Raw genomic sequence first — 25,316 nt, 5'->3', positions numbered from 1 at the left:
TGAGTCCCCTAGGGTCCCAAGACACCTTCCGCAGGTAATCAGTGCAGCTTTCTTCTGGCAAAGGGTAGATATTCTAGGCACCAGGGTGGGGCAGTTTTGTAAAACATCTATAGCTGAGCTTACCTACCCCCAGAATTTCTGGTTCGATCTGTCCCGGTAAGGCCTAAGAATCTGTGTTTCTAATACCATCCCAGGTCATGTTGCTGCCTTCCAACGGGCCTAGAGACCACACTTGGGGAACCACTGGGTTTGAAGATGGGGCAGAGTCAGGAAGGCCAGCCAGGGAGCCATGGTGGCCCCAAGCCAGACACAACCAGAGCTTGAAGCAGGACAAGGTGAGCAGGGATGGACCAGAAGGGCCAGAAGGGAGGACGCAGAGCTGGAGGTGTTTTTGAGCAGAGGGCCACCAAGAAAGCTGCCCAAGTGGTTGTGGAACATGACGGGGATCAAGGAGTAAGACTGACTCGGGGGTTCTAGCTTAAAGGGCCAAGGGGAAGGACTCTGAGGGTGAAAACCAGGAAGGCTTGCCCACGCTAATGGCAGGGCAGCATTGTTTTGGAGCATCCTCTGTGCGGGGATGTCCACTGGACAGTCAGTAATTTTAGTCTGGGCCAGACACAAGGTATTGGGACTGTGGGAATATGAAATCAAAGGTAATTGCCACAGAGCTGGTAGCTGATGGAGTGGGAGAGGTGATAGCTACCCAGGGAGAGTTCGTAAATTACAAAAAAAAAAAGCAAGAACCACAGGGTTGTAGAAAGTTCTACAAGTTTCTGAGTCTTGCTAGCTGTGCCTCAACCCTAAGGTAGCTCCCTTGTTCTGTAACTCCCTGTACTTAGGCACTGATGGAGGGAATCCAGAAAGGAAAAGTAGGAGGCAGTGAAGTTTCAGAGGCAGCTTAAGGTGTCCTAGGACCCCAGGTGAATTAGCCCAGGGCTTAGAAGCTTGTGTGAGGGGCAGCAGGTCAGTAGGACATAGGGGATTTCTTTCCCAGGTGTGGATGGCATTTCCCTTCAGCTGTTAGCTGCCCTGGGTTTGCACCGGACCAGGCACAATTGCATCCACTGTGGGGACACTGCACAAGTGCCCCAGGCTGACCCAGAATGGCAGGCTTCAAGCCTGCGGAACGGAGGCATGGAGGGAGGAGGCCCACTGCCATTCTTGGTATGGTTCTCACTCCAGGAGCAGGGCTGCATCTGGCCTCACTCTGGGCAGCTTATAAGGCCTGGTGTGAGACTTGTTTATGTGAATACAACATAAAAGGAACAAATCCACCAGCTCCAGGGGTGTTGCCACTCGAGTCCTTCTGCATACATTTTTCTAATGATAATTCACTCTACCCAGCCCCCCCTTCCCCACCCCCCAAGGCCAATTTATTGAAAAAAAACACCTTATATGGTAATATTGCTAACACACCGTCAGCTGGCCTTTTTAGGGACTCTGTTTAAAGAAGATCCGCCTCTGGGGTTTTATATTGCTCTGGTGCTTATGCCAAAGACACACCAGCCCTCAGTCCCTGGGAGAAGGACCTCTCATACATTCGGTGAGTACAATACAGCTTCTGTGGGCTCTTCCTGCATAGTGCTGCCTGGCCCCCTGGCTGCAGGAGGCGCCTCCATTGGCCTGGCCCCCATGACGTGATACTGGCCCAGGTCACACACGTCAAGGCCCTCAGTGGACAGCGGTGCCCTGCAAGCACCCTGCTGCCTGCCAGGAAGAGGCCTTTCTGGCCAGCAGGTATTCTGGGGCAGGGGCTTTCTGAGGCCAGATGGGTGCTCCCTGCCCTCATAACTGGGTGATGGGTGGGATCTTACACGTGCGGTCTCTACTCATCCTGCTGCCAGGAGCAGTGTGTATCTGCACTCTCATGTCCTTCGTCACAGCTCCAAATGTCTGGGAGAGACTGTCTTAGGTGAGCGGGTGCTTTTCAAAAATCCCACTTCTGAGGGTGTTTGAATCAAAGTTAACAATGGCCCCAGTGTCTGTGAGATGTCTGGGTTGGGAATAAGAGTGTATTTTCTTCAGCCCTCTGCGGGTTGCACTGTCCTCTGATTTGTGCTTGGCTGAGGTGAACAGAAACTTTTCTCAGGCCTCAAAGGCTCTGGGGTCACGGGGTGGGGGGGTGGGAAATCAGGGGTGGGGTAGGAGTGACTGTTCTGTGGCATCAAGCAGATTGAGGGCTGGAGAGAACATAGGAGCCATTCAATTCACTCTCTGATGAGGACACTGAGGCCTGGAGAAGTTAAACAGCTTGTCCAAGAGACACACCCAGCTGTGAAACCACCTGCCAATGCCACCGCCCCTCCCCTACGTACACACACGCATGGACAGGCACATGTGCACAAATAATTAAGAGGAAGATGAGACCGAGGGGCTGCAGGAAAGGACTCTGAGGTAGGGAACCCAGGAGGCTTGCCCGCACTGATGGCAGGGCAGGTTCAGTTTCGGAGCATCCTCTGTGCGGGGATGTCCAATGAGCCATCGGTAATTTTAGTCTGGCAATTTCCACTTCGTGATCAGAGTCACTACCATCTCTTCATGGCTGATACAGGTAGTTTAGTGGTGCAGGCCTTGGGAGCAGACTGCTAGCTACCAAATTTACTGAGTGAGCTCAATTTACTCTCCCGCAAAAGGAGAGCAATAGTAATATTACCTACTTGGTAGTGTTGTTATGAGGATTAAATGAGATAATACATGGGCTCTGAGGGCATGATGCCAACTGCTCAAACTTTAAAAATCACCTGGAGCTCTGACTGGTGTGGCTCAGTTGGTTTGGTGTTGTCCCACAAAGCGAAAGGTCGCCAGTTCAATTCCCAGTCAGAGCACATTGTGGGTTCAGAGCGCTTACAAGAGGCAACTGGTCGATATTTCTCTCTTGTATCCATGTTTCCCTCCCTCTCTCCCCGTTCCTCTCTCTCTCTAAAACAAAACAAAACAAAACAAAACAAAAACACCTGGAGAGCTTGTTAAAACACAGACTGCCCTACACTTCACCCCAGATTCTGATTCAGGGGGCTGGGGCAGGGCCCACTAATTTGCATTCCTAGTAAGCTCCCAGGTGGTACTGAGGCTACAGGTCTGAGGCCACACTTTCCTTAGGGAGGCCCTGGGTGCTTGCTTTTATTTTTTTAATGGGTTTAGACTTCGAGGTTATCCGTTGGGCTGAAAAGAGAGCTTTCCACCTTGTGATAAAGAAGAATGGGTGCTGGAGAAAGTGTAATGAGCAGTGATTCTACATGCCAGGCCTGGGAAATCAAGATGGGCAGCATGACATCCTGACCTTGAAGCATGATTTTTTCCCTCCTTCCCTTTGTTCATTCCACCAACATTTACTGAGCATTTACTATGTACAAGACACTGTCCCAGCTCCTTAGGGACAGTGTAGGGACTTCTGTAATCATTAGGAGAGGCAGAAAAACAGAAGAGAAGCATGGAGTAAATAAATGTATAAAGGTCTCTAAGAGAAGCCTTTCACCCAGCCCAGGAGTTATCAGGGAAGGCTTCCTGGAGGAAGGGGTGCCTGAGCTGGGTCCTACAGTTGGGGTGGTACAGGTAGAGAGGAAGCATGGTCTTTGGGATTCTTTAAGTAGCTAAACTCTGCTGAATTTAGACTTCAACTCAGGAAGCAGGGAGAGATAAGGACGGAGGGGTGGGCAGGGCTGGATTGTCAGGGCTTTATACATTACACTGAAGGACTGGGCAATGGGGGACTACAGAAAGGTGACAGCAAGAGATCTGCCTTTTGAAGGGGCTGCTCTGGCAGCTGTGAGGAGAGGGAACTGGAACAGGGCAAGAGTGCTACTGCAATGTGCAGTGGTCCACGGGTGTCATGCAGGTTGGCATGGAGATAGAATTAAGATACCCTGGGGATTGGTTGGGAGGGAGGAGTCAGGGTGTAGGCTCCATGGCGGGTGGTGCGCTTCACTGAGGAGCAGTCCTGGTTTAGAGGGTGGTGACAAGGAGAGCAGTCCTGGAGGTGGAGTTGAGGTGCCAGGGGCATGGGTTGCAGATGCGGTCTGGACTGAGCCAGGAGAGCGAATGAGAGGCCCAGGTAAAAGTCTGCAGAGCAGGTCCAAACAACAGAATCCTGAGGACCAGAAATATCATTCACCAGTCGTTTTAAGTGTAATTAATATATATCAACCAAGCCCCAGGTACCCCAAAGTTAATTAGAGGTGCTGCTAGAGTTTTCCGCTGAAGGAATGTTTTTCATGGAATGATTTTGCTCCACCAGGCTTTTTGATGAATATATGTGTCTGCGTGCACATTATAATAGGCTGCTGCTTACATATCATTTAACATCTTTGTCCCAGAATATTTCCCCAACTATTATTTGAAGTCTCACTATCTGAGAGGTCTTCCTTTTAGGGTTTAAACTTCCTGCTAATTACCAAAATGTCTTTGGAAACTGGCATAAATTCAACTTGCAATCATTATTGATTTGTGAAGTGGCTCATTCAACTCCATCCAATATCCAGCAGACCTCATCCAGGGAGCAAGTTCTGGTGAAGAAGAGTAGGAGAGATAATAAGAACTAATTTTGCAGCCCTTTACAACAGAGATTGACAAACTTTTCATGAAGAGGGCCTGATAGTAAATACATTAGGCTTTGTCAAAACCATTCTTAGCCCATGGGCCACACACAAAGAGGCCTTAGTTTGCTGACACTGATTTACAATTTACAAATCACTTTATTTCCATTATTTTATTTGGTCCATCTCCTTAAGAGATAGATGTCAGGGTTTCCATTTCATAGTTGAGGAAACTGAAGGTCAGAGCAGGAAACATGGGACTGGGCTGTCGGGAGGGGGCGCCTGAAGAGGGGAGAAGGGCACAGAAAGGAAGGCGGAGGGAACTCTGAGGCCAAACCTTCAGAGTGGCAGGGAGGGGATTTAACGCCTCTCTCTTCATAGTTGCCTGGAGGAGGAGGGCAGGAGAAAAGTACGTGGGCAAATTCTTTTTCTTTTTTAATTTTTTATTTACTGATTTGAGAGAGAGAGAGAGAAACACCGATTTGTTGTTGCACTTAGTCACCCGTTCATTGGTTGCTTCCTGTATGTGCCCTGACCGGGGATCAAACCTGCAACCTTGGCACACCAGGAAGACACTCTAACCAAATGAGCTACCTGGCCAGGCCTAGCCAATTCTTCACACTCATTATGTGTTTGTTTTTTGGCCACCGTTGGGGAGGAGGGAGGAGCTGTGTTTCTAAGTTCATGAAATCCTCAATGAAGCCCAGATGTAGTGCATGCTGACAGAGCCAGAACGTTTTGCTCAGCTCTCTGCCAGCGCAAAGCGGTTGTGACCCCAAGAAACCACAGTGCCTTTGGCTCTGGTTCAGCTGACTTGCTCCAGTCTAGCCACAAGTTACCAGCAGGCAGATGAGGAGGGTGTAGAGTTTCTCCCAACAGAGACATTCCAGGAGAGTCTGGCTCCACTGTAAAACCCTAGTTCCCAGGGCAGCTTGGGGCCCTGCAGAGGCTCCAACTCTCAGCCAGCAGCCCTGACCCTGCCTTCACCTTCCTACTTTTCATCTGGGTCTGCCTTGGAGAAAGTAGATTTAAATCCACCCGAGTGCTGCAGAATGGCGTTGTTGACAACTTTAAGTGGCTCTGTGGCTTGTCTCAGCTGCTGGGACATGAAGTCCAACACTCTCCTTCTGCGTGGGGGAGCATTCAGGGGGAGACAGAAGGATTCACTGAAAAGCCACACAGGTTTGAACTATAAATCACACATGAGAGAGAGAAGTGCTGAGGGGACCCTAGAGCAAGACAGTTACAGAGGTGTGGCTTTGCCTCTTGGCTACCTACTAGTCTACAAGGTTGCTTTCCCCTCAAAGTGTACCCCTGCTAGAACGTGGAAACATGGCTGTTTGCTGAACAGCTCCTGTAGAGAAAACTGTCCCTGCGTGGGTTTAAATCAGGCCTACGTGACCACGTTGTCATGATACTGGACTGTGGGACCCCAGGGACACCAGGGGAAGCACAAGCCAGGTCTGGGAGGGGGTGCTCAGGTGATGAGGTTGTCACCCAACATTAATTGAGCACCTACTGTGTGCAAAATACTGAAATAGATGCAAGGGCTATAAACATAAATGTAGACATAATCCTGGCATCAGAGGGGCCCAGAGAGTCAGAGAGAGACAAGAACACAGACCTTTTTGTTTTAGGGCATTTGCTGCCAACAGCTCTAGAGAGACAGAGAAACGGACACGAAAACACCAAACATGGAGAAGTTATGAGAGTTTCGCTAAGGTGGCGAGGAAGGTGCATGTCCAGGCTAAGGGATCTGCCAGCCCTGCCTCTGCCTGGCTAGGAGGCATTAGGTTAAGTTCTTTCCTTTTTCAGAGACTTGGTTGCCAAATCTGTAAAATGGAAACAAAGATACCTTCCTTCGGAGCTTTTGAGAGCATTGAATAGACAATATATGTGAAGAGCCCCCATTTTTTAATTAAAAATACTTTTATTTTTTAAAAAGGCAAAAAGAACTTTGTTTCCCAAAAATGGAAACAGAAATACACTGCTGTGTTTCACTTAACAAAGCAGCTGTACCTTTTCCATTGCATTAAAAATTCTGCTCTCTCCATTGTATGGAGGTTTCTGGCAATCAGTTTACAAATCAATTTATCATTCAATAACTTTTCAACATTAAAGTTGTTTCTCATCTTGGTTACTTTCCACAAAGCTGTGATAAACTGGCTCCTGGCCAAATCATTCTGCTTTCCCATGAGTGCTTCCCAAGGATAAATCCCTAGAAGTGTCTTTGTAGAGTCAAAAGACATACACATTTTTTATCAAAAGCTATATACAGTTGTTCATATGGAAAGTAATACAATGATAAGTAATAATACAAGAATAAACTCTGGGTTTCACATACTCACAACTGTAAACCTACTTCTTCCCACCCTGTACATTATACACAAAAGATAAATGTTTCTTTTAAGGCTTTGAATAGTACTTACAAATTCCCCATCCAAAAAGTTGTACAATTTGTATTCATCAGCAGTGAATACAAGCCATTTCCCCACACTTTTTCTGTTAAGGGTGTCCCCAGGCCCGGGCCACGGCTCTCCAGCCAGAGGTGGGGTGAGCTTTCATCAGGGCCACAGCACACTCCCAACTGTCAGCGAGACCCCAGGTCCCGCTCAGAGAGGCTGAGCAAGAGCTTTCACAGTTTGGTTATTTAGACTCACGTGCAGAGCCTCATGTTTATCCTGTTAAATTTAATCTTACTGGATTTAGCTTATTTTCTCTGCTTTTTGAGATCTGCTTTGGATTTTGGTTCTTCCTTCCAACATATTTAATATTACTCTCTCCTCAGTCTGTTTTATCTGGAAGTTATCAGCATGCGCTCTGTATTTTCATCCAGCTCATTTATTAAAATGTCACATTAAAAAAAAAAAAAACAAGAGTAGAGCCTCAGGCACATCACTGTCTCCAGGTTGATGTTAATCCATGAATTAACACATTTCAGTGACTAATTTAGGCAGCTACAAATATGCCTAACTGATTTATTGTTCAGCCCACTTGGCTTTATCAATAGGGATGTCACAGGAGACCTTGTCAGATGCCAAGATCCAGTTAAGGTCAATGTCTCTCACCTTCTCCTGCCCTGTGGTCCTGAGAGAAAATGGAGGGCTGTTACTCTGACGACACTGGCTCTTGGTAAACAATTACCAAATATAAGAAATCATGGCTTCTTTAAAATTGCCTTCTTTAACAGTGTTTCTGGAAACCTAACTTGCATATCAGGATTACCTGAGGTTTTAGAGATCTGCCTTCTTACCCTTTTGAACATTAAACATTTGCCCATCTCCAGTCTCCTACCATCTCCTCATTTCTCCATTCTTCCAAGATGGTAGGAGGTTGGGGGACCTTCTCTGCAATCCAGAAGCTGTTCAGACCCAGAGACAGGACTGTTCTGAGTAGCTAAGTGCTTTCTTTCAATCACCACTTCACCTCAGACCTTGGTTCCTCTTACCAATGTTTGTCCTTCCTTTGTTGTTCTGAAAACCTTTCTCCTTAACAGCCACTGATTCATTCACTCATCCATTTTGATAACAAACATTTAATAGTCTACTCTGTGCCAGACATTATGTTAGGCACGCTGAAGAATCACTGGGGAATAAGGCAGACCCAGCCTCTGTCTTTACAGAGCTATACGTGAGCCAGGATATGCAGAGCTGATCATTCCCCGTGCAAGTTCAAGGTGCTGTGGGGCAAAGAGGAGGGGTCACTAACTAATACCACTAGCCAGAGAGGCCTCATGAAAATGCAGTGTCAACACAGAGGTCTGACAGGTGACAGGAGTAGCAAACAGGTAGGGAGAGGATCTTCCAGACCCTGTGTGAAAAGTTCAGAAGGAAGAGGAAGTGACACAGTTCATTCAATGGAGGAAAAAAAAAAACCCTCCACATGTGAAAAGCATGAGACAGGGCAGGAGGGCAGATGAGCCTGAAGACACAGGCCAGGGTCAGACCCTGATGGGCCCCGGAGATCTGGGACTTGATCTCCGTTGACAGCGGAGGTCATAAGGATGAACAGAGACAAAAGAAGAACTGGACTCAATAGTCATGGTGGGCCTTTCCCTGGGTGTGCACAGTGCTTCAAACACAACAGGAAAGGTCTTCCATTTAATCTTCAGTTTTTGTTAATAAGCTTCTGCCCAGTCTCTACTTAGCCCTTCTGACCTCATGTTCACAGGCCTGTGGCTCTGTCTCCTCTTTGCTTTGGTCATCATCTTCACTATCCATTTCGGCACATAGCCATTGGTGGGCCAAGGCCACAGGTTCCCATAGAGCCCATCTTCTTCCCCTCCTATGGCCTCACATCCTGCATGAAACTTGACTGGGGCTTCCTCTGCCACGACCACCTTCTCCTTCCATGCCTTGGGCCTCTTTCCCTGGACTCCTGAAAGCTGGCCTTCCCACCCCCTTAGCTAGGACCCTTCCCATTTCCTTTCTCACTTTCCCACCCAGTGCCTCCCAGGCTAGAAGGCCATCTGCTGTCTCCTGAGTGTTGTGTCTCTTTTATCACTAAGTGCCAAAATTTTGTCAGATGTTGTCTTTCAACCCCCCCCCCACACACACACACACACAAAAAGAGAAAACCTTCAACAGATGTTGGAAAAATGAATTCCCTCCTCGCTCAGCAGCTGCCCCGGGTCAGGTAGCAGCCTGGGAGGAGGGACTTCTGTGTTTTCTCCATGTGAAGCAGCAGCGGGCAGTGAGGCTCGTCTGTCCGTCTGTCCGGGTCAACTTGTTTCCTCTCCTCTCAGGCTGCCCCCTCTTCCCCAGGGGCTTCTACACTTACGATTGTATGTCTCCCCTATACCTACTACATATTTTTTTCCTTAATGATATATTATGTTGATTTTAATTGTAAACTATTCATGAATAGAGTCACCCTGTAAAAATCTGAAACACTACAGCTGTGACCCAGCGCCCCCTCTCGAAGCCCCTTCCCGCCTCCAGATGTAATCACTACAGTCGGTCTTAGACTTTTTTCCAGGACTTTTTGCTGTGTTTTTATCCACAAATAGAATACTGTGGAAAATACATGATCTTGTTTTTTTTGTTTTGTTTTGTTTTGTTTTAAAAAGAAGCTACAGAAATGGCTTTATGCTATACATTCTAGAATGGTTGAGAAATCTAGCCATGTGAGTCCATAAACACAGGCCTGGCTCTTCTCTTAACTTTAGGACAGTATCCCATACTGTGGATTTTGGGTAATTTCAGATTGTGTGTTTCTCAAAAGAGTGCCAGTTTTTCCACACTTTGGCCAACACCTATTATAAAACTTGGAATCTTAACACCATGATGGGTAAAAAAGGTCTTACTTCACCTGCACTTCCCTGATAACTAGTGAGGCTGTGTGTCTTGTCACACAGTCATTGGGTGTTTGCATTTCCTTTTCTGACAGTTCTATATTCGTCATCTTTGTTTTTCTTTCAAGCTATTTACTTCTTCCTTATTGATTTTTAAGAGTTCTTTATGTCAATCCTTTGTTATATATTCTGCACATTTTTTTCAACTCCTTTCCTAATCTTCAAGTCTTTTAAGATTCTCTCTGTTGGATTAAAGCTCTGTAGCCATTTCAGGTCTTAAGAGGCAGGCAGGTGAGTTTGCTAAAACTGCCGTAACAAACTATCACAGACTGGGTGGCTTACACAACAGGAATGTATTTTTTCACAGTTCTGGAGGCTAGAAGTCCCAGATCAAGGTGCTGGCAGGGTTGGTTTCTTCTGAAGCCTCTCTCCTTGGCTTGTCGATGGCCGCCCTCTTGCTCCCTCTTCACGTGGTCTTCCCTCTGCACATCTCTGTCCCAACTGCCTCTGCTTACAAACACACCCATCCTATTGGACTAGTTATATTGGATGAACGGCCTAATTTTATTTAAATTACCTCTTTAAAGGCCTTATCCCCAAATACAGTCATACCCCAAGTTACTGCAGGTTAGAATTTCAGCATATGAATGTAGGGGTATACAATGCAGTCCATATCAGCACAGCAGAGGGAAGAGGCCCAACTGCCGGGAACTGGGAGGCCAGGTCCACGCTTGTGCCTCCTGAAACTGGGCCCTGGCTGCAGGTGGAGTTGGGCCCCTAAGCCAAGAAGACTGTCTCCAGCACGTTTTTGACAATTGGTTGACTAGTTCTCTTCTGCCCCAACCCCCAAGGTGCTCCAGCCCCCAGTTCGCTTGGCCACACTCACCATGTGTGAAGAGGAAACCACTGCGCTTGTGTGTGACAATGGCTCTGGCCTGTGCAAGGCTGGCTTCGCAGGAGATGACGCCCCCCGAGCTGTTTTTCCTTCCATCGTGGGCCGCCCTCGCCACCAGGTGTGTGCTCATCTGGACACAAGGATTTCAGCAACTAGGAGTAAGCACAGCATTGTGGAGACCATGCTGAACTGTGTTTATGTGTGTATGTGTGATTAAGAGAGAGAATGAATATGCGTGTGAGAGGGTATGAGTGTGTATGTGTGAGTATAAGGGTGTGTGTGTATGTGTGTGTTTAGGGTGGGGTCCTATCTTCTGATTAACTAATAGAGAAGGCCCCTTTAAATAGAAATACACAGAACCAAAAACATCTATCAGACATCAATGATGGTATTATGTCTGGCTTAAGTCTTTGGGATTGCTAGGTTTGGAAGAAACCTTTAAAAAATATATATGCAATTAAACAAGCTCCTTGCCTTTAAGCAATTTATACTCTGTGAAGATACACCCCAACTGATTTGAGATCATATTTCGCCAGGAGAGGGAGAGATTAAATCTGAATGGAGAGACAAAGGAAAGGGAAGACTTCATAAGAAAAAGGCAGTTGAAGCTAAAGAGGATCTCAGCATTTGGAAAGAACAGCAAGAGCAAAGATTTAGGGGTTTACAGTGTGAGCATAGGGTATATGAGGAAGGCAAGTATAAGGGGGGTGTGTGTGTGAGAGTGTGTGTGTGTGTGTGTGTGTGTGTGTGTGTGTGTGTGTGTGTGTGTGTGTGTGTGAAGTAAGCAGAGGAAGTACATGGAGGGACCCTGCTTTCTCTCTCTCAGAAAGTGACGTGGTCTTAGGAGAAAGAAGAGAGATAAGCCCACAAGATATCCTCCACTTTCTCTCCTTATCACATCCTTATTCACTGGTATCTGCCTCATCCTTATCTCCTGCTGTTCTGCTTCCTGGGGAAGGACATTTTTCCTGTCTTCATCTTTCCTCAGAAACCCTCTGATGCCTGAGTTCTGCTGAGGGGAGCCCTCAGCCCATTCACATCTCTCCTCTTTTGTGTTGCAGGGTGTGATGGTGGGAATGGGCCAGAAAGACAGCTACGTGGGGGATGAGGCTCAGAGCAAGCGAGGGATCCTGACTCTCAAATACCCCATTGAGCACGGCATCATCACCAACTGGGATGACATGGAGAAGGTATTGGTGAACTCCCCCTTTAACATGCTCATTTTAATGGCAACACATCATCGTGACCCTCATATCCCACAGCCCTCTGTGCCCTGTCAGCTCTTCCTCTAAAATGTTTTTCAAACCCTTCTTTTCTTCCTGTCTGTCCCCATGGCCATACTCGATCAAGATGCTGATATTGCATAGGACTCTTGCACTGGCTTCCTGACTGATTTCTTTGTTTCCTGTCTCAGTCACCCAGTCAATTCCCTACACTGCTGCACAGCTTATCTTTCTAGAAATAAATCAGATCATGTCATTTACCTCCTCAAGAATCTTCAGTAGCTCCTCAGGAGCCAACGGCAGGTTCCTAACTTCCTGCCTGGCATCTGAGGACCTGGTCCTGCCTAGTTCCCAGCTTCATCCTTTCACACAGCCTCCTCTCAAGCCAGTGCTTGTGCCTTCTTCCAGATGCTGCTGCTGCCCCGAGAGAGGCAAATAGCTTCTCTCCTTTTTCTTTTCTCTGCCATGACCTCAGATAGGTGCATTGATGCTACATTATGATGATGATTCCCTAATGAAAATTCTAAGAATCCATCGGGGTTTCTAGCAGCTTTTTTGTGTAAGAAAATGTGGGGAAGGGACAGTTTTTAAATGGCAGTTTGTGATCAACAAAATCATGTGTGCAAAATGCTAATAGAGCCTTTTTAATATTCTTTTGATAAATTTTGCTGACAGTTGTCTGAGAGTGCTTGCTTTGCAATGATTGCCTTTTGAAATGTAATAGAGGCTTATTGAGCAGACTGCCACTGGGAATAAAGAAGGTTGATTTGAAATCTGTGGTTCAAAACACTTTTCTCTAAACCCTAGATTCAAGCACTCTGGATGTGAGATAAATAGGTAAAATAGAATAACGTTTGCTTCACACAGCAGAACCGTTAAGAACACAGACACAAGTCAATGACAGGGTGATCTGGGAGCAAATTCTTCCCCCTAAGCCTTGGTTTCCTCATTTGTGGAGATAAAAATACTTTCTTCACTAGATTGCTTTGTAAATTGAATTAGGTAAATATTTAGTACAATCTCAAGGCATGGAACATACTTAATGTTCAATAAATGGCATATATAATTGTATATATCTAGCAATGTATAATTCAAAAATGTAACAAAAACATTTTATTCATAGTAGTAACTACATGAACTCTTTAAAGAAACCCCTAAAAATATATTATGTGCCTTAAAAGGAAAACGGGACAAGATAAAGCTGTCAAATCTTCTAAAATTAATTTATGGGCTCATTGCCATTTCAATAAAAATCTCACAATTTTTAAATTGTATGCATTTAAGGCACAATTTGATGATTTGATATATATATGTGTGTATATATATATATATGTGTGTTACAGTCACCACATTCAAGCTAATTAACATTCCTGTCACTTCACATAGGTTTTTTTCCTTGTACTGAGAACAACTGATTTTACTTTCTTAGCAAATGTTAAGTAGGTAGTACAGCACTGTCACCTGCAGTCACCATGCTATGTATTAAGTCCCAGAGTTTATTTTCTCCTACATCAATCACTGAGACTTTATTTCCCTTGACCGGCCTCTCTTCATTGGTTCCCCAACCCCTCCACCTCCTGCTAACTCTTGTGCCATTTTATTCTCTGCTTCTATAATTTTAACTTCAAAAAACCAATTTTTAATTATGCAAGATAATCATAAGGTACATTAAAAAAAATAAGATAAAATTTGTGAGAACAAAATGAATAAGAAAAACTATGAGGATACTTGCCATATTCAATTATTAAAATATAGAGTTATAAAAATTAAAACAATTTGGTACCAGCACAAAGATAAAGAGAAAATGCATGATAAATGAAACTTCTAATACCAGAAAAAGATTACTCAATGAATTATTCTGGGACAACTGATTACTTATCTGGAGGATGAGGAATATTGTTTATTGCCCTTACTTCATATTATTTCACCAAACACATATCAGTTAAATATAAAAATTCAAATATTCAAAAATACAATATAATAAGTGTGTTTATCAAATTTCTAGTGAAAAAAGTCAGAGAGAAAAAGAATGACAAACATGATTTCTTAAAAATTGTAATTTCTGCCCTGGCTAGTGTGGCTTAGCGGATTCAGCACTGGCCTATGAATCAAAGGGTGGCTGGTTTGATTCCCAGTCAGGGCACATGCCTGGGTTGTAGGTCAGATCCCCAGTAGGGGGCGTACAAGAGTCAACAACACATTGATATTTCTCTTCCTCTCTTTTTCCCTCCCTTCTCCTCTCTCTAAAAATAAATAAATAAAATCTTTAAAAACAAAAAAATTATAACTTCTAGCATGTAAAAAATAAAACCAAATTTAAAAGGCAAACAACAAATTCCAAAAAATATTCACAAGTGCATTGAAGGATTAATATAAATGGCCATGTAAATGGCTAGTGCAAATTAATGAATAAAGATACAAGGTCTCCACCAGACAAACAAAGGGTATAAACAGATAATTTCCCAAATAAAAATTATAATAAATTGCAAATCTGGCCCTGGCTGGTGTGGCTCAGTGGCCTGAGTGCTAGCCTGAGAACCACAAGGTCACTGGTTTGATTCCCAGTCAGGGCACATGCCTGGGTTGCAGGCCAGGTCCCCAGTTGGGGGTGTCAGAGAGACAACCACACACTGATGTTTCTCTCCCTCACTTTCTCCCTCCCTGTCCCTCTCTCTAAAAGTAAATAAATAAAATCTTTTTTAAAAAGTTGCAAATCTGAAGAGATTTAAACTCTTTTGAAACAAAAAAGTCAAAGTGAAACTAGATATTATTTTTATCTACAAAATTATTTCATATTTTAAGAGCAAGAGCACTGAACACAGGTTAAGATGAGATGGGCACTTTCTTATTCTGGAATAAAGAGTAATTTAACCTCTTTGTTGGTAGTAAAAATCAAAAAGTCGTACAATTGCCATACTCTTTAGCCCATAATCCACTGTTAAAATTCTTTTCTTTGGAAAACAATCTGAATGGAAGAAAGAAACTGTAATATGCACAAAGATAGCTATCACAGGACTATTTATAAATAAAAATGGAAGAGATCACACAAATAGTGATGTGATTAAATATATGATGATATAAGGTGAAATATCAGCACTAAAAATACATGTTCAATATAGTAAAAATAAATTTTTACTATGAAAAATATTTATGTTATATTAACTAAAAAGTGACAGGAAACAAAATTGAATATAAAAGTATAATAATAGTATTTTTTAATCCTCACCTGAGGACATGTTTATTGATTTTAAGAGAGAGGAAGGAAGGGGGACAGAGAGAGAGAGAGAGAGAGAGAGAGAAAGAGAGAGAAACATCAATTGGTTGCCTTCCACATCCACCCTGACTGGGGATCAAATGCGCAGCCTTGTGGTGTATGGTACAAGGCTGCAACTGACTGAGCCACCCAGCCAGGGCTAATAATAATAATAATAATATAATATAATATAAATAAACAAATAAAAGTATTTGAAAATAAATAGTAACAGTGATAAATTTGAAAATACATAAAGGTGAAAGATTAGGAAGAAGAAAAAAGCCAAAATGTTAGCTGTTTATTATTCAGTAATTGAAATATGGGAGGTTTTTATTCCTCTTAAAAATATTTTTTTCTAATTTTAACTTTATTGATATCTTTTTTAAAGTACTTTATTAAAAAACTCCAATAAAATGCAGTACAGATAGATGTTCAAGTCCCACTCAAAGATTCTGAGTGACGGACCTGGAGTGTGCCTCGGGGCCTGCATCTGTAACAGTTATCTCAGGTGATGCTGACAGAAGGCACCTGGGGACCACATTTAAAGAAAGGTTGACATCACCTTATTCAGACTGTCACCTCCTTCATGTCACTCGTGAAACTTCCAGAGTCCAGGGCCTCTGCTTGTGCCATTTGCTCTGCCTTGGGCAACCTTCTCAGCCTCTGCAGAATTTCTTCACTTTCAGGGCCTGTCTAAATCCACCAGGGAATGAACTGCTTCTGATTCATCCTTCGCTTAAAGTGCAGATGTCTTTGTATTTTGTCTTTTTGCCTGTCTTTCTCCCCTCCAGACTTTGGAACTAAGATCTAGGGGCCATGTCTGTTTCATATCTACCCTTCTCACATTTAGCTCTGCCTTAACACAAAGCCAGGGGTCCATAAATATGTGGGTGCAATGAAATCAAATGATTCTGTGCCCCACCTCTGAGGAGATCAAAGCCCTAGGTCTCTGGCACTCTTTGCCAAATGCTGCTGAAGTTAAAACAAACAAACAACAGCAACAACAACAACAACAACAACAACAACAAAGACACTCCTGCTTTGTGGTCCTGGATCACTGCAGAGGGACCTGACTCAGAGGGAAGAAATGCCTTCCTTTAAAACGGTGGTCCTCCACTGGGGTGATTTTGCCTTCCAGTGAACATTTGGCAATGTCTGGAGATGTTTCCTGCCTGTCACAAGCTGGAGATCTAGTGGGTGGGGGCCGGGGATGCTGCTACACATCCTATGATGCTCAGGTCAGCCCCTTGCAACAAGGAATTATCCAACCTAAAACAAAGTGCTGAGGTTGAGAAACTGTACTCTAAACTACCAGCCAGATCAAAAATATACATATACCAGGAAGGTTCAAGTGTGACTGTCAGTTTCCCCACCAGAGACAGCATACACTTAGTTGGGGCTTGAGAAGTGTGAGTAGAATTAGGGAACCAGAAAGGGATGTTGAGGCACCCAACTACTAGCAAGAGAGGGAAGCTCTTACACCCCTCATGCTGGGTGGGAGCAATTTCAGTAAAACTTTGTGAGAGCTGGAGTCCTGAAAGAGGGGCCACCAAATAGGAGCAGCACTAGAGAAAGGCTGCACTATTTCCAGGAGAAACCTGCTGACCTCTCTCCCTCCTCCCACCCTCCAACCTCTTCCTGGTATCTTCTATCAGCCAAACAGCCAGAGGCCAAAAAGCAAGGAACACAGAGGTAACAGACCTGGCCCCCTCAGGGCACAAAGAAGGAGAGAGAAGGGAAGTTCAGACAGAAATAACACGTTAAGTAGATTAGCCTCAGATCTGCGTCTTGTCTACGGCTGCATTGAGAAGCAATGTAACCTCTGACCTTCAATCAGAAATTCCCAGGGCTGATAGTTCTCACCTGTGCTCTACTCCCCTGGCATGGGCACGTCAATTGGAATTTTCCAGCCCACTGGGAGTCTGCTGGACTCATCTGCCTTTTGTCCCAAACAGATCTGGCACCACTCCTTCTACAATGAGCTTCGGGTAGCACCAGAGGAGCACCCCACCCTGCTCACGGAGGCCCCCCTAAATCCCAAGGCCAACAGGGAGAAGATGACCCAGGTAAGAGGCCAGCCAGGCTTGAGCGCTGGCACAAGAACTCAACGTGGATGCTCAGCCAGACCCTTTCTCCCACTCACACATCAGTGTGACAGAATTTTTTTGAGAACCTGTTATGTTCATAGTCTATGTCAGGCCCTATGGGAGGAGGGAGGAGGGTGGAGGGTAAACAGGCATATTTCCTGCCCTTAACAAGATTCCAAACTATTCTTTGGACCGAAAGGTGCTGCTATTTCTGCCAGACAGTCTAATTCTGCGTTGTCCTTTCAGATCATGTTTGAAACTTTCAATGTCCCTGCCATGTATGTCGCCATTCAGGCTGTGCTCTCCCTCTATGCTTCTGGCCGCACAACAGGTAGGTAGCCCTGTTGTCATCATCCATTCCCTTTCAGACTTCAGAGGTAGGAAAAGAAAGAGGTTCCTGCTCAGAAGAATTAAAGGGACAGCCAAAGGCCAGGGAAATCCTTGCTTTGGGATAACAGAAAGAAAGCCATGTAGATGAAAGTATGCCCGGGACAGACGGAAAGAGTTCACATGAACAAACCATAACTAGTACATTCATCAGGGGCCGTTTCCCTCACAGTAGTTAGTCCTAGAGCTTATACACACATTCCAACAATAGTGGAATGTTTCTGCTCAGGAAGTGGCAACAGCAACAACTGTGATGGTGAATATGCAAGTGCATGTCCTTGGTATGGAAAGGTGCTCAGGAAAATGGAGGGAGCTTCGAAATAAAACAGTGCTTAATTGGGACTTGACAACTTCCATGAACATCATTCCAACATGTATTTCTTTGTCTTTGTTTTTTACTAATATTCATTCATGTCTTCATTGATATGTCCATTCATTCATTCATTCATCCATCAGTATTTTCCAATCCTGCCCACCATGTGCTGAGCACTGCACCACTGACACAGAAGACAGACCCTGCCATTATGGAGCTAACAGTCTAGTGGGGGAGAGACAAAAGTAAAAGATCCTTTCACTCAAGGCAATAAGGACAGTAATAAGGAAGTACGGGGTATATACAGTTTTGTATCCTGTGCTTTGCACTTGATTTTGTTGCAAACATCATGTTGAATGGCCATGTGGTAATCATTGTGCGATGGTTCCATAACTTATTTATTTATTTTACCATTTGTCAGTTGCTGGGCCTGTAGGTTGTCTCAAATTTTTATTTTTCATTATAAAATATGCTATGATCAACATCTTTGTACAAGAGTAAGCTACTTGTCCCTGGATATTTATTTTACCTCTGGTTCTTATAAAACCATCTTATTAGCTTTAATCATTTTTCAGTTGATTCTCTTGGGTTTCTAGGTAACAACCACATCATGTACAAATAATGACAATTCTGTTTCTTTTTGATAATAGTACTTTTTATTTCCATTTTGTGTCTTATTGCATTGGCTAAAACACCCATGACTATAGTAAATAATAATAATAAAATAACAGTATTATGTTTTCCCATCAATTATGATGTAGCTGTAGGATCAAGAGAGATTTCTTATCAAGCTGAGAAAGCTTATTTCCCTTTATGGTTTACTAAAAGTTTTAATAGGAGAGAATGTCAATTTTTTTCAGATTGGCTGGTTTTTATAGTCTCTTTCAGATCTAACATTCCATGTGCATGTACACATGTGTTTGATACCTGAAAGATGTACAAATTATCCTGTCTCACTTAAATAATGTGTACATCACATTCTTTAATGCAAGTGTGCATCATCATGAAAGCATTTCAAGTAGTATGAGGAGACATTTTACTTGCTTTCCAGTAGGCTGTAGTCTCATTTGGGAGAATAAATTGATGTGTACAAAAATATGATTGATTATTCTTATGGAGAATGAATTTTCTCAGATACTAAAGAAAATATGGTAATTTAAGCTCATTGGTAAATGGTCCCAGAAAGAGAGAGATGAAAGACAAGAAAGGTTTTCATAGGTCCTATCCCTCTGTTTATAGGCATCGTCCTGGATTCAGGGGATGGTGTCACCCACAATGTCCCCATCTATGAGGGTTACGCACTGCCTCACGCCATCATGCGCCTTGACCTGGCAGGCCGAGACCTCACGGACTACCTCATGAAGATCCTCACAGAGAGAGGCTACTCCTTTGTGACCACAGGTATCCAGCTCCTTTCCTGATTCTGAGCTCAGCTCAAAACACCAAATCTGATCTAGGACCAGAAGTTCCCAGGACTAATGAGAAGGCTGTAGCTCTGTATCATCTAACTATCTTGGGGTAGGTAGGGAGGCCCTGGCCTAGGGCTGGGCCTCTGGACAAAACCAGACAGTCAAAGTAACCGTATTTAAGGAGGAAGATTCCAGACCAATATACCTGGGGAGGGGGACAAGGCTTAGGCCTACTTATCCTAAGCAGCACTCAGCTGAGCCCTCTTCAAGTGCCTTTTCACAGCACCCCCTCCTTCCCAAGGAACCTGCTGCCTCTGTCCATGTCCACACCAGATAGGAGCTAGTTTTTAACAGTGCTGAATGGCGGTAAGATCTGGTGACGCATTTCATTAACTAGGGGCATTTATAATTTGTCTGAGGACACGTAGAATACACAAGGTCTGAATATCTAAGGGGAAGGTATCAGTGGGCACCCTGGGAAAGAGAGTATTTAGGTAGGGGCCTTCTTAGATTCTGTGAGAACACAACCTATAAGCCTACATCAAGACTGGAACTGTGTCCTGCCAGGCCCTCAGGAAGGCCTGCAGTGTGGTCAGGGCAGAGTGAAGACAGCAATGAGCAAAGCTTGTGCAATATTTTGCTTGGGAATCAAGACTTTGACCTCCCACTTGAAGAACAGGAATAAAAAAACTAATATTCGCCCTGGCTGGTGTGCCTCAGTGGGTTGAGTGTCAGCCATGAACCAAAGGGTTGCTGGTTCAATTCCCAGTCAAGGGCACATGCCTGGGTTGTGGGCCAGGTCCCCAGTCATGGGAACACGAGAGACAACTGATCAATGTTCTCTCTCTCTCTCTCTCTCTCTCTCTCTCTCTCTCTCTCCCTCTCTCTTCTTTCTTCCTCCCTTTCCTTCTCTCTAAAAAATAAATAAAATCTTCTTAAAAAAGAGAAAAATTAACTTTCATCCTAAGACAAAATCCGAAGAAGTAAGAAAGAGGTTTTCATAGAGATCAAAACTGGACGACCAAACTAACAAAACTGAGTTTCTGCTCTCTGTCATTTCCACTCTTTGCAGCCGAGCGAGAAATTGTGAGAGACATCAAGGAGAAGCTGTGCTATGTGGCCCTAGATTTTGAGAATGAGATGGCTACAGCAGCTTCCTCTTCCTCCCTGGAGAAGAGCTATGAACTGCCAGATGGGCAGGTCATCACCATTGGCAATGAGCGCTTCCGCTGCCCTGAGACCCTCTTCCAGCCTTCCTTCATTGGTGAGGTGCTGCCCACAGTCCTGCCAATCAGGAGGGCACTGTGGGGGGTAGGTGGGCAAGGAATGGAGGAGAAACAGCAGGAGTCACAAACACATTTATTGTTATACATAGCCCATATTTTTCCAGGAAAAGCTAAAAATATATAAACAATACAACTAGATAAAATCTAATTTTACAAGAGTACAAGAGTAAGGAAATCAAAATAAAGCAAGAGAGGGATATAATATGAAACTAAGAATGAGGTTAATAAACAAAACACTTCTTGGGTTGCTCAACATTTAGGTCATATGGCTGAAGTTCACGGTAGTAAAAAGGACAGGCTTGGGGGTCAGACCTGATTTTAAGTCCTGACTCTGCCTCTTCAAGTCTTGTCACTTCAGACATGTGACCTTCTTTAACCCTCAGTTACCTGACTTGTAAAGTGGAAACAATGTAGTACCTACTAAATAGTATTGCAACAAGGATTAGATAAGAGAGTAACATGAGGCCAACTCTTTCTTTAGGAGTATATAAGAAGAGATGAGCCTGTAAGCAAATGTTGATATGCTAGTGGTAAATTGCAAACTGGACAGAGTGTAATAGGCCTAAGAAACCAGGGAGGGCTTCTTAGGGAAGGTAAATATTTGAACAGAATTGTGAAGAATGAGTATCATTGTATTTTATAGTATCTGAGGGTGGAAGAAGTGCAGAGTAGGGAATGGCATACAAAGCCAATGGAATGGTATGTGCAAAGGCATGTAGGTGTGAAATGATTTGGGGCATGATGAAAGAATTCTGTGTGTGCACATGTGTGTATATATGTGCATGTGTGTCATGTGTTTGCACATACAAGAAACTGGAGCGAATAGCTGGATCACACAAAGAATGTGGGGTTAATCATATCCGCAATGAATATCCCCCAAAAGCTTTTAAGCAGTGGTATAGAAAGGTCAAGTTTGCATTTTAGGAAGATTCTATCTATTGTGTGGAATTATATCACATGGACAAAAGACTAGAGGTGGGGGGGCCAGGTAGATGGGCATGAGCTGGTTAGCATGTGGAAAGGTCTTGGTGCCAGCCTAAGGAAGTTAAATGTCAGCCTGTAGGTACAGAGGGACTATCAAAAATGATGCAATGTATCATCCACACAGTGGAATATTATCTGGCAATAAAAAAGAATGAAGTACTGATACCTGCTATAACATGGATGAACCTTGAAAACATGCTAAGTGAAACAAGCCAGACACAAAAGGCCGCAGAGTGCATGAGTCCATTTACATGAAATGCCCAGAGTAGGCAAAGCTATAGAGACAGAAAGTAGAATAATGGTTGCCTAGAGCTGGGGTAAGGGTAAAGGGGGAAATAGGAAGTGTCCACTAATAAATATGGGGCTTTTTTTAGGGGTGTCAAAAATGTTCTAAAATTACATTGTGATAATGGTTGCACAACTCTGTGATTATACTAAAAACTTCTGTATACTTTAAAAAGGTGAACATTACAGCATGTGAATTATATCTGAAAAAAGCTGTGAAAAGAGATGATGCAATGCTAGTGGTCCTTTAGAAATATACCTCAGGCAACAGTGTGAAAGATCAATCAGAATGGAGGGAAACTAAAGGCAGGATGTTGACTAGTTAAAGGGTCTGATCTTGTAATCCATTTAGGAGTTAATTAAGGGTCCAAACTAGGGTAGTTGCAACAACAGAAGGGTCACTTGAGGAGCTGAAGGTGCCAGTGATTGTGAAGGATAGATGTTGACTATATACTATGATTTCTACTAGGCATGGAGTCCGCCGGAATTCATGAAACAACCTACAATTCCATCATGAAGTGTGACATTGACATCCGCAAGGACCTATATGCCAACAATGTCCTCTCTGGGGGCACTACCATGTACCCCGGCATTGCTGACAGGATGCAGAAGGAGATTACAGCCCTGGCCCCCAGCACCATGAAGATCAAGGTGGGTCTTCACCCAGTTCCCTCCATCCTGTTCTTTGTACAATGATCTGTCTACTTGCAAGATGCTCAGAGTTGAGCTGACAGGCCTGTAGCTCAGCAGTCTCCTGGGTTCAGGGACACATTCTGTCCCTAATTAGTAGACTCCACTTTGGCCTTGTGGAGTTACATTCCTCAGGTGCTGATAAAGTCAGAGACACTCTTAGCATGAGCTCTCAAACATAACCACCTGATGTCATATAAGAAGGGGGTGAAAGAATTTGGGATGAAGAGAATATGGAGCTGGTTGAGGAGGAAATCAAGAGAGAAATAGAGGGAAAGAAAAGAAGGAGGTGACACTACAGCATCTCCAAACTTTAAAAAGGAGTTGGGTGTTACCCCAAAGGAGGGTGAAGTTTTCAAAGAGATCAGGTCTGGCCATGGGGCAGGCTGCTGGTTCCAACTCATGAGGACATTCCTTGAGCCCTGGACAGCCTGTTGGCCCGGTTTGGCCACAGCCCTTCCCTCACTGCTTCTCACCAGGGTTTCTCACCTCACAGGCCTCGGCAGAATGGGAGCCCACTTGTCTTACTGCTTCTACCCAGCCTCTGGTCCCCAAGCAATCAATAACATAGTCCTTTTTATGGGCTTCTAGAAACTTTGCTGCTAATGGGTTTAGAAAGAGTTGGGAATAGAATAGAGATAACAAATAGGTTGAAAGTTACAAAACATCACAATAAAGTTGTTCTCTGGGGAGTAGACCTGATCCGAGGAAGTATATTCTCTATGTCAGTATTCCAAGAACCTTCTTTGCAAAGGAAGGCTGCCCCAGACCTTCCTTCTGCATAGCAGGTTATGCTCAACACAAGGAAGCAAAGCAGGCCACCAGAAAACAGGTGAGAACCTGCGGGCTCCTCTCCTCACCTGGAGATACTGAAGCCTGCCACATGCGGCTTTTGACCAGGACTACGTGTCAGGATACCACACCTAGCCTCACCCCCAGATTCCAGTTCATCAGTTCTGAGGCTGAAGAAGGTGGTAGTCCCATCACCTATAATGATAAACAAACACCAGTGATTTGATGCATATCCCAATTTATGAACCACTGCCCTGAGTTTAGCAATATTCACCAGTCCTCAAGGAGTCTAGGATCTAATTAGCAGACATGATTGATGAAAGGGTGACTTAAATGAGAGGAGGGAAAAAGGCACTCCAGGCAGGGAAAATAGAGTGAACAAAGGTGCTGGGGGTGGGCAGGGAGCCTGTTCATGTATCAGCATCCCAGCTAAATCAGATAGCAGGATTTGTGTAGAAGAATTGAGGGAGAGGAAGCAAGCCTCAAGGATGTGAAAAAAGGAATATAGGGTTGGGGTGGGTGGCTGAGATTGAGGACCTGTAGCCCAAGATAGCCCAGAGTTTTCTCACAACTGGAACTTCCCAGCAATAAAATCACTTACCTTCTTAGTGTCTGTGCCCGTCCTTGAAGTATCTATTCAAGGAGTGATGGGGTGACTTTGGTCTGCCTAAACAAGATAATTTCTAAAGGCTCTTCCTAGTCTGCAATTCCATGGCCCCTGGAAATTAAGAAATACAGAGAGAGATTTTAAAGAGACAAAATAATCAGTTTAATTTCTGGATTGTTCTAGCACTGAATTCTTAGACCCTTCAGAATCTGAGAAATTAATTGAAGAATCTCAGTCCTTCTGGATCTACTTTTAGGTGGAATTCAAAGGTGTTTGACAGGACAACCAATTTCTAAAGGCTGAGCTCAGTGACAAGAACGAATAATGTATGTATAAATTTAAGAACTTCTCAGATGCAAGTGGCTGTCAACAAATATAGCTCAAGACAGGGTCTGAGTAGACTGGCTCACACTCAGGAATGGAGGGAGTCCAACCTGAGCTGCTCATGCAATCAACTCCAGGCAAGAACAGAACAGCACTTCCCCTGTAGATGTTTGTATTGGTCAGCTATTGCTGAGTAACAAGCAACTATGAGATCACAGGGTACATAACAATTAGCATGTATTGCTCATGTACCTGCAGGTCAGTTGGAAGTCAGCTGATGTAGGTCAGGCCTGGTTAGTCAGCTCTGCAGATCCAACCAGCTCAGGTCAGGTCCATATCTCTCATTATGGGACCCAAGCCAAAGGGCCAACAGCTTCCAAAGGAAGTTCTTTTCATGAAGTTGGCAGAGGCACAGGAGAGTATGCCCAACTGCATGCCTAAAGCACATTTCAAGCTCCTGTTTCTGTCATGTCTGCTAACATTTTGTTGGCCAAAGCAAATGCAGAACTGAACCCAAAGTCACATGGTAGAACACTACACTCTTCCTATGGGGGTGGGGGTAGTAAAGATTTCAGCAATAATTCAATCTACCACAAGTTTTACCCTGTTACTTTCTGACTGACTATGGAGTCTGTTCTTTTTCTGGGGCAGCCCAGTAGTGTGATGAGATAATTCCTGAATCATCTTCCTATTCCCTTGGGGACTGATTATTATTCACCACATTTGCTCTTTGCAGATTATTGCTCCCCCGGAGCGGAAGTACTCAGTCTGGATTGGAGGCTCCATCCTGGCCTCTCTCTCCACCTTCCAGCAGATGTGGATCAGCAAGCCAGAGTATGATGAGGCAGGGCCCTCCATTGTCCACAGGAAGTGCTTCTAAAGTCAGAACAGATTCTCTGGAGATCTCCTTGAGACTACTGTTACCAATCATGAAACATTAAAACATGCAAGTCTTA

The 25,316-nt window shown here is 44.2% G+C and overlaps 1 protein-coding gene across 1 annotated transcript; it reads left to right on the top strand.

Moving 5' to 3' along the window:
* The first annotated feature begins 1,416 nt into the window (after window positions 1–1,416).
* On the top strand, window positions 1,417–25,316 carry ACTG2 (actin gamma 2, smooth muscle). Its single transcript, XM_045827563.1, has 9 exons — window positions 1,417–1,543; window positions 10,677–10,838; window positions 11,782–11,910; window positions 17,152–17,262; window positions 17,530–17,614; window positions 19,223–19,384; window positions 20,465–20,656; window positions 22,417–22,598; window positions 25,097–25,316. Exons 2-9 carry the CDS (start codon window positions 10,713–10,715, stop codon window positions 25,238–25,240), a joined length of 1,131 nt encoding a protein of 376 aa, XP_045683519.1. The 5' UTR covers window positions 1,417–1,543; window positions 10,677–10,712; the 3' UTR covers window positions 25,241–25,316.

The sequence above is a fragment of the Phyllostomus hastatus genome, unplaced genomic scaffold (assembly GCF_019186645.2).
Source record: "Phyllostomus hastatus isolate PE091 unplaced genomic scaffold, TTU_PhHast_1.1 phas_scaffold_78, whole genome shotgun sequence".
Lineage (NCBI taxonomy): Eukaryota > Metazoa > Chordata > Mammalia > Chiroptera > Phyllostomidae > Phyllostomus > Phyllostomus hastatus.
The sequence above is the reverse complement of the archived record's forward strand: the minus strand, read 5'-3'. Positions and strand labels throughout refer to the sequence as shown.